This window comes from Mesocricetus auratus, unplaced genomic scaffold, assembly GCF_017639785.1.
Source record: "Mesocricetus auratus isolate SY011 unplaced genomic scaffold, BCM_Maur_2.0 Super-Scaffold_100006, whole genome shotgun sequence".
In the NCBI taxonomy this organism is placed as follows: Eukaryota; Metazoa; Chordata; class Mammalia; order Rodentia; family Cricetidae; genus Mesocricetus; species Mesocricetus auratus.
Window position 1 is genome coordinate 69,303,867 of NW_024429190.1, and position 8,806 is coordinate 69,312,672.

The 8,806-nt window shown below is 40.9% G+C and overlaps 1 protein-coding gene across 15 annotated transcripts in view; it reads left to right on the forward strand.

The window, feature by feature from the left end:
- The window catches only part of Art3 (ADP-ribosyltransferase 3 (inactive)), an 88,679-nt gene extending 80,625 nt beyond the window's left edge, over positions 1-8,054 (forward strand). For 10 of the 15 annotated variants that reach the window (XM_040747418.1, XM_040747410.1, XM_040747413.1 and 7 more), the window contains 3 exons: positions 1,554-1,607; positions 7,187-7,219; positions 7,659-8,054. In XM_040747418.1, coding sequence (XP_040603352.1) covers positions 1,554-1,607; positions 7,187-7,219; positions 7,659-7,804 — 233 coding nt within the window. In that variant the 3' untranslated portion in view covers positions 7,805-8,054. Of the gene's footprint in view, positions 1-1,553; positions 1,608-7,186; positions 7,220-7,658 lie in introns of those variants that run through there. The other 5 variants (XM_040747411.1, XM_040747414.1, XM_040747417.1 and 2 more) reach the window with 2 other exon arrangements.
- The last annotated feature ends 752 nt before the right edge of the window (positions 8,055-8,806 follow it).

Here is an 8,806-nt window from a genome sequence, read left to right on the forward strand (position 1 = left end):
GCTCTGGGCAGGACAGCCGCTCTTTGGAACATGGTTCAGGGCCAGTTTTCTAGGACCTGGTTGCAGAGGGTCCAGGCCTTCCTGAAGCTCTGTAGAACTCTGTTTCTTGGACCAGCTAAGCATCCAGGCTCACAGCTGTTCTCTGGGACCCTCAAGTAACAGAACACAGTACTCTACTGGTGTAGACACAGCTCAGTGAGGTGTTATTCACAAGCTCCTCAAGTCACAGTGAGGGCTTATGGGAGTCCGAGTTGTATCATCAAAAGCCTGAAGCCATACTGCAGTGGGACCTGGAGGTCGTGTCCAGTGCTCATGACACAGGAGTGGAAACTACTCAGGAGCAGCCAGAGGCCACTTAAGTTCTTTCTTAGGAAAGAAAATTGAGGGCCTTCCCTATTTCCTGGCAAGCAACAGTAGACACACGAGAGGGCAAAAATATACCAGCACAGGGACAGAGACACAAACTGTCATCATTACACATGCCAGGAAGTCTAATAACTGCACACAGTCACATGTGAGTGGAGGACTCAGGTTTTTTACTGTTTCTTCCCCAATGCTTGCTTTTCCTCTGTGTTTTCCACTATGTTTACCATGACGTTACCTTCCTTTCACAGCAACCATGAAAAAGTGTATTTTTAAACATATGAGGGGTAGCCTGGGCAGGCACTGAGGTGCTGAGCTACTGTGACTCCAGTAAGATTTCTCAGAAGTCCCTCAGCAACTTATGCTGATGGGGGGAGATGAAAAAACAAGAGGGCACATTTTATCATACAGTGCTGAACAGTCATGATGCCTCTGTGCCTCAGAGCCACCATCTTTCAAATGTGACCACCTTATCATAGCAACTTCACAGGGATATTGGTGAGGAGTATAAGACCACAACCAATGCTTAATATCCTTCCCCCTGGGTTCATGCAGTAATTTGAAACATTTTTTCTGTATATTTCACTAAATATAGGCATGATCATCTGTTAAAATACTTAATTATTCACTTATTTAGAGGGATTGAACTCACAGGGCTTATGCATGCTAGGCAAGTACTCTACTACTGAACTACAGTCCCAGTACATTGAGCATGCGCGCTAAATCACATCCATGGTCTGACCATGGCTGTACACTGCTGTCTGTTTTAAATAGTAGACTGTAACACAGAAAACTGGTCCAGCAACTTTTGTACTGACCCAGATCAGCCTTGTAATAGTGGGCACACCTTGTTTCCATACATCACTTCCGGTCTTTGGGCCTGAGTTTGCACAGTGCTCTCTTAGGGATCCTCACAGTCTAACATCTGGCCATCTGAAAGGCAGCTTCTAAACTGAGTGTGGAGAACAGACGTGGGCTGTGTAAGCAGAGATGGCATTCAGTCCCCCTCTGCCACTTGCCTCTGGTCACTTTGTGTAATGACTTCATTTAGCCAAGCATCCTCCATTGTAAGGTACAGATGATCCCACCTTTCAGGGCTGAGGATCTGATCTCACAAAACACCCTGACAGTGGTAAAACAGTAAATAGAAGCTGCCATTTTAATTAATTGAAAATCTTTTTTTCATTTAGGAATTCAAGTGCTACAACCAGATGAAAATCCTTCCTGGCAGGATGAAAACCCTGGTAATTCATGGTTGGGATGGCCGATGGAATTCTAAGTTCTCTACCATCATCATTCAGATAACTCAGGGTCTGGGGGGGGGGAGTGGACATCTGGTCTCTACAGTTTCTGACATACATCCTGATGTTAGAAGGGGGGAAGTGCCGAGAACTCATTTCTTTTTTGACATTTTTGAAATTAAGCTATGTTTTTTTCTCCACTCTCCTTCCCTTCCCCCTCCCCACTCCCAATTTACTCAGGAGGTCTTGTCTTTTTCCCCTTCCTAGGCAGACACATGTATTTGTTGCCTAGGTTCTTTGGGGTTGTGGCCTGTAGGCTGGTTGTCCTTTGTTTTATGTCTAATATCCACTTATGAATCGAATACCTATTTTTTTTTTTTGGTTTTTCGAGACAGGGTTTCTCTGTGGCTTTGGAGGCTGTCCTGGAACTCACTCTGTAGACCAGGCTGGCCTCGAACTCACAGAGATCCGCCTGCCTCTGCCTCCCGAGTGCTGGGATTAAAGGCGTGCGCCACCAACGCATGGAATTGAGTACCTATTATATTTGTCTTTCTGGAGTTACCTCACTCAGGATGGCTTTCTCAAGCTCTGTCCATTTGCCTGCAAATTTCAAGATGTCACTGTTTTTTTTTCTGCTGAATAGTACTCCATTGTATAAATGTACCACATTTTCCTTATCTGTTCTTCAGTTGAGGGGCATCTAGGCTGATTCCAGGTTCTGGCTATTATGAATAATGCTGCCATGAGCATAGTTGAACAGATGTCCCTGTGGTATTATTGTACATCCTTTGAGTATATGCCCAAAAGTGATATTTCTGGGTCTTGAGTAGGTTGATTCCCAATTTTCTGAGAAACTGCCATACCAATTTCCAAAGTGGCTGTACAAGTTTGCACTCCCATCAGCAACGGAGTGTTCCTTTACTCCACATCCTTTCCAGAATATTTCGTCATCAGAGTTGTTGATCTTGGCTATTCTGACAGGTGTAAGGTGGTATCTCAGAGTTGTTTTGATTTGCATTTCTCTGATGGCTAAGGATGTTTCCTTAAATGTCTTGACCATTCCTCTGTTGAGAGTTCTTTTAGATCTGTACTCCATTTTTTAATTGGATTATTTGGTATTTGATGTCTAGTTTGAGTGCTTTTGTACATTTTAGAGATCAGTACTCTGTCAGATGTAGGGTTTGTGAATATCTTTTTCCATTCTGTAGGCTGCCATTTTGTTTTGTTGACAGTGTCCTTTGCCTTACAGAAGCTTTCAGTTTCAGGAGGTCCCATTAATTCATTGCTGCTCTCAGTGTCTGTGCTTCCAGTGTTGTATTTAGCAAGTGGTCTTCTGTGCCAATGCATTCAAGGCTACTTCCCACTTTCTCCTCTATGGGGTCCAGTAAGGTCTTTGATCCATTTGGACTTGAGTTTTGTGCATGGTGATAGATATGGATCTATTTATATTCTTGTACAAATCGACATCCAGTTATGCCAGCACCATTTGTTGAAGATGCTTTCTTTTTTCCATTTTACAGTTTTAGCTTCTTTATAAAAATAAGGTGTTCATAATGTATGGGATAATGTCAGGGTCTTCGATTCAGTTCTATTGGTCTACCTGTCTGTTTTTATGCCAATACCAAGCTGTTTTCATTACTGTAGCTCTATAGTAGAGTTTGAAGTATGGTGATGTCTCCAGAAGTTCCTTTATTGTACAGGATTGTTTTGACTATCAGGGTTTTTTGTTTTTCCATATGAAGTTGAGTATTGTCCTTTTAAGCTCTATATAAAATATTGCTGGGATTTTGATGGATATTGCAATGAATCTGTAAATTGCTTTTGGTAAGATTGCCATTTTCACTATGTTAATCCTACTTATCCAAGAACATGGGAGATCATTCCTTTGTCTGCTGTCTTCTTCAGTTTTCTTCAAAGACTTAAAGTTCTTGTCATACAGGTTTTTCACTTGTTTGGTTAGTATTACCCCAAGATATTTTATGTTATTTATGGCTATTGTAAGGGTGATGCTTCTCTGATTTCTCAGTCCATTTATCATCTGTATATATGAGGGCTACTGAATTTTTTATTTTTATTTTTTAGTTAATCTTGTATCCTGCTACATTACTAAAGTGTTTGTAAGTTGTAGTAGTTCTCTGGTAGAATTTTTGAGGTCACTTACCTATACTATCATCTACTATCGAATAGCAAAAAGCTTGACTTGTTCTTTTCTGATTTGTATCCCCTTTTGTTGTCTTATTGCTCTAGCCAGAACTTTGAATAGTATATTGAATAGCTATAAAGAGAGTGGACAGCCTTGTCTTGTTCCTGATTTTAGTGGGATCGCTTTGAGTTTCTCTCCATTTAGTTTGATGTTGGCTTGCTGTATATTGCCTTTATGTTTAGATGTTCTTTTTATCCCAGCTTTCTCCAAGACCTTGATCATGAAGAGGTGTGTTGAATTTTGTCCAAGGCTTTTTTCAGCATCTAATGAGATGATCATGTGGGGTTTTTTTTTCTTTTAGTTTCCAAGTTAGTGAAATACAGGTTTTTGATTATTCTCTCTTGGTTTCCTTTGTGTCTGTTGTTATGCCACCCTTTTCATTTCTGATTTTGTTAATTTGGATATTCTGTCTTTTTGTTAATTTGGATAAAGGTTTGTCTATCTTGATTTTTTCGAAAAACCAGCTCTTTGTCCCACTGAGTCTTTGTATTGTTTTCTGTTTCTGCTTTATTGATTTCGGTCCTCAATTTGATTATTTCCAACCATCTACTCCTCAGCTTCAGTTGTTCTGTTAATTCACTAGTTTGAGATTTTTCTAGCTTCTTTATGTAGGCATTCAGTGGTATGAACTTTCCTTGTACCACTGCTTTCATTGTGTCCCAGAAGTTTGGGTATGTTGTGCTGTCATTTTCATTGAATTTTAGGAAGCCTTTATTTCTTCCTTGATCCAGTGGTGATTCTTGAGCATTGTTCAATTTCTATGAGTGTATGGACTTCCTGCAATTAGTGTTGTTGTTGAATTCTAACTTAAACCATGATGATCCAATAAGATACAGGGGATTATTTTAATTTTTTTTGTACCTGTTGAGGTTTGCTTTGTTACTGAGTATGCCGTCAAGTTTAGAGAAGATTCTATAGGTGCTGAGAAGGTATTCTTTTGTGTTTGGGTGGAATGTTCGTTCTATAGGTGCCCGTTAGGCCCATTTGAGTCATAACATGTTAGTTCCTTTATTTCTGCTAAGTTTCTGTCTGGGAGACCTGTCCAGTGATGACAGTGGAGTGTTGAAGTCTCCCACTATTAGTGTGTGGGGTTTGATGTGTAATTTGAGTTTTAGTAATGTTTCTTCTACAAATGAGGGTGCCCTTGTATTTGGGGCAGAGATGTTCAGAATTAAGACTTCATCCTGATGGATTTTCCCTGTGATGAATATGAAATGACCTTCATCTCTTTTGACAAATTTTAGTTTGAAGTCTATTTTGTTAGATATTAGGATAACTACACCAGCTTATTTCTTAGGTCCATTTGATTGGAAAGTCCTTTCCCAATCATTTACTATGAGGTACTGCCTGTCTTTTGAGGTTGAGGTGTGTTTCTTGTATGCAACAGCATGGTTTCTATCTTCGTATCCAATCTGTTAGCCTGTGTCTTTTTATAAGCAAATTCAGTTCATCCTTATTAAGGGATAATAATGACCAGTGACTGCTGTAGTGGAATTATCTATTGCCGGAGTTTTTGTGAATGTAACTAACTTCCCTAGATTGGAGTTTTCCTTCTAGTACTTTCTGTGGGCCACATTTGTGGATAGGTATTGTTTAAATCTTGTTTTCTCTGTCTATGGTGATTGAAAGCTTTGCCAGATAAAATAGTCTGGGCTAGCATCCTGTTCCCTTAGTGTCTGCATAACACCTGACCAGAATTTTCTGGCTTTCATTGTTTCCACTGAGAAGTGGCCTGCCTTTATACGTTACTTGGCCGTTTTCCTTTGTAGCTCTTAATATTCTTTCTTCTTTGTTTAGTGTTTTGATTATTATGTGGTGAGGGAACTTTTTTTTGTTCCAGTCTATATGGTGTTCTGTAAGCTTCTTGTACTTTCTTAGGTATGTCTTTCTTTACGTTGGGAAACTTTTCTTCTATGATTTTGTTGAATACATTTTCTGTGCTTTTGAGCTGGACTTCTAGCCCTATTATTCGGTTTGGTCTTTTCATGGTATCTGAGACTTCTTGGATATTTTGTGTTAAGAATCTGTTGGATTTAAAATTTTCTTTGACTGATGAATCTATGTCCTCTATCGTATCTTCACCACCTGAAATTCTCTTTTCTCTTCCATCTCTTGTATTCTGTTGTTTATGCGTATATCTAGTTCCTGATCTCTTACCGACATTTTCCATTTCCAGAGTTCCCTTGGCTTGTGTTTTCTTTATTGCCCCTATTTTAGTTTAAGTCTTGAACCATTGCTTTCACCTGTTTTGACTGCTTTTTTTGGTTTTAAGGGATTAATCACTTCCAATTTTTGTCTTTTCCTCTATTTCTTTAAGGGAATGTTTCATTTACTCTTTAAGGGCCTCAATCATCTTCATAACATCATTTTCTTCTGCTTCATCAGTATTGGGATGTTCATGTCTTGTTGCTATAGAACCACTAGTTTCTGGTGGTCCATGTTGCTCTTTGTGTTTCTGAGTGAATTCTTACCTTGTCTACCCATCTCTTCCTCCATTCGGTACATCTGGAGCCTGTGCTTCAGGGGAGGTCCCTCTTCCTCCATTTGGTATAGTCGGGGGCTGTGACTCTGTTGAATGCTCCTTTAGGTGCAGGCAGGATGAGTTTCTGGTGATCAATCCTCCAGGTGCAGATGAGCCGTGTCGGCATGCCTTCTTTTCCTCAACCGGCCAGATTTTGTGAGGAGATGAAGCATTGTGCCCCTCCTGGAAAGCTGAACGTAGCGCAGTCTTTTTAAAGCTGGTTCATCTAATCCAGCAAGGTAGATACTGTCCTTGCACAGCAAGGTAGATACTGTGCTTGCACAGCAAGGTTAGGAATCTGGTGAGAGCAGAAAAGACAGCCAGACTGACACCCATCTATTCTGGACTCCTGAGACATAGCATTTAGATTTAAAATTATTAAAATGTGAGTACCGGCATTCCAAGGCTAGCCACACACCTGATGGTGGTACAGCACGGCCCCTGGGAGCGGAGATCAAAGTCAGACATTGGTCCCATGGATGCATGAGCTTTGATTCATGCACGCTGTACCTCCGACAGTGCAGATGACTGGAGCGCCTTGAGGTGCTGGCTCTGCCTAGGATGATGTGGTGCTCTCGTGATGCGCTGGCACTACGTGGAACTTGGCAATCTGAGTTTGTTCAATATACAGAAAAAGGTTCTTTTTGGTAAACGAACTTCACATTCATTTTAATGGAGACACATTCATTGAGGAAATTTTTCAGGGAGCAGCTGGGCCAAATTAAAGCCTTCTTTCTCTAACCTCAAATATGCTGCAGGCCCACTCTCAAGGGGAGATTAAGTTTGCTCCAATTTTGAGGTCTTTATGTCTGGAGAAAATGTATAATGCAGTAACTCAGATTCTCTTTTATGTTCTAGAAGACAAAAGCCAAGGAAATGCTGTCAATCCTAGTAAGAAATACCTTCTTTTCTTTTTGCCAGTTTGTAGGCTCGGTGTTTTAAGAAAATGCAGTTATATCCAACTATAACTGATACCTTTGTGGATGTGCACATGTACTGTTTTGTTTGAAAAGAGGCATTAGAAGTAAAGTTTACAACAGATCTAAAACAAATGGAAAGAGAAAATTGCTAAGAAATTCTGGTGCACTTGAACAAGAAATAATTGTCTTGGTTGCCTACATGGATTAAAAAACCCTAGAACAGTATGCTCAGATCTAGAAATTTAGCCTGAAACTTCGAGGCTATGCAGTATGTGGAACAAGCACCTGACTGCAGGTGTTTCCGTAGTCTCCCCGCTCAGCCTGCTGCCGTTCACACAGCTGTGCTGTCTGTTACAGGTGGAGGATACTCAATACATTCCATAGTGACATGACTGTGTTCTCTTTAACAGCCCTGGGCCCAGCTCCAGCTCCAGCTCCAGTTCCAGGTCCCAAAATCCATCCTTCCGCATCCTCCGGCAGAATGCTCCTTCCATCAGTCACAGCATCCATTGTGTTAACGGTCACTTCTGCCATAAGCATCTCCACTGCTCTATAGTTTGAAACGGCATCCTAAGGTTCATTTGAAAGACACTATGGGTTACCACAAGAAGTCAAGAGAAAGGTCTTTCTCACTTGCACAGACTCACTGTATAAAATAAGAAGTGTATATTTGTTCCCTGTTTCACAATTTAAAAAGCTGGTCCAGATATTGTCATAGAATTAACTTTTCATTTGTTTAATTTTAGGATTGCAAAAATCGCAAAGCTGTATACTTTTGATTGGATTCAATAAAACTTTTAAGTTTACTAATTGTTTTCCTGTAGGGTCTTCAGATATTAAAAGGCCATTATTAACGTGACTGACATGAATTTAAAGCCAGAATCAAAATGTGAATGATAGTTTTCTCTCTGAAACAATGAATAGGTAGACAGGAAAGTGAATTGCTAAGACGGCAGCATTCTGTTCCCAGTAGACAAAGCAGCAGAGCTGCAGGCAGGGCGAGCCCACTTGAGGACCCACTAACACTAGCAGCTCTGGGACCCCTCCCTTCCCACAGGGAGCTGTTACTTTGCTGCTGTGTATTTCTGTCTTGTCTTTCCTTCTCGCCAGTCCCCTAGATGACCACCAGGACCTATCTCCTGAGCCAAAGTGAAAATGAGCACATGCAAAGAAAACCCTCCCAAAGCCACTGGTATTGCAATAAGCACAAAATTAACACACACACACACACACACACACACACACACACACAAAACAAAACAGGGGAGAGTGGTGTTATGTTTGTATGCTCACCCAGCAGCAACAACTACAAATTCTAGCAGCTAACTTGGAAAGTTTTAGTCTTCACAGTGTAACCTCAGCTTCAGTAGGATTCTAGACATGGCACCTTCCCCACCACATGTTAACACACAGCAAGATTCACGGTGTTCTCTCTCAGAACATTCCCCCAGTGTAAGCCGAAGCACCACACAGAAGCGGAGCATAGTTACAGCATTTGGAGAGGTGTCAACTAGCTGTGGTCCAGGTCTGTCCTGCAGTCTGAAGTTGTATTTAAAAC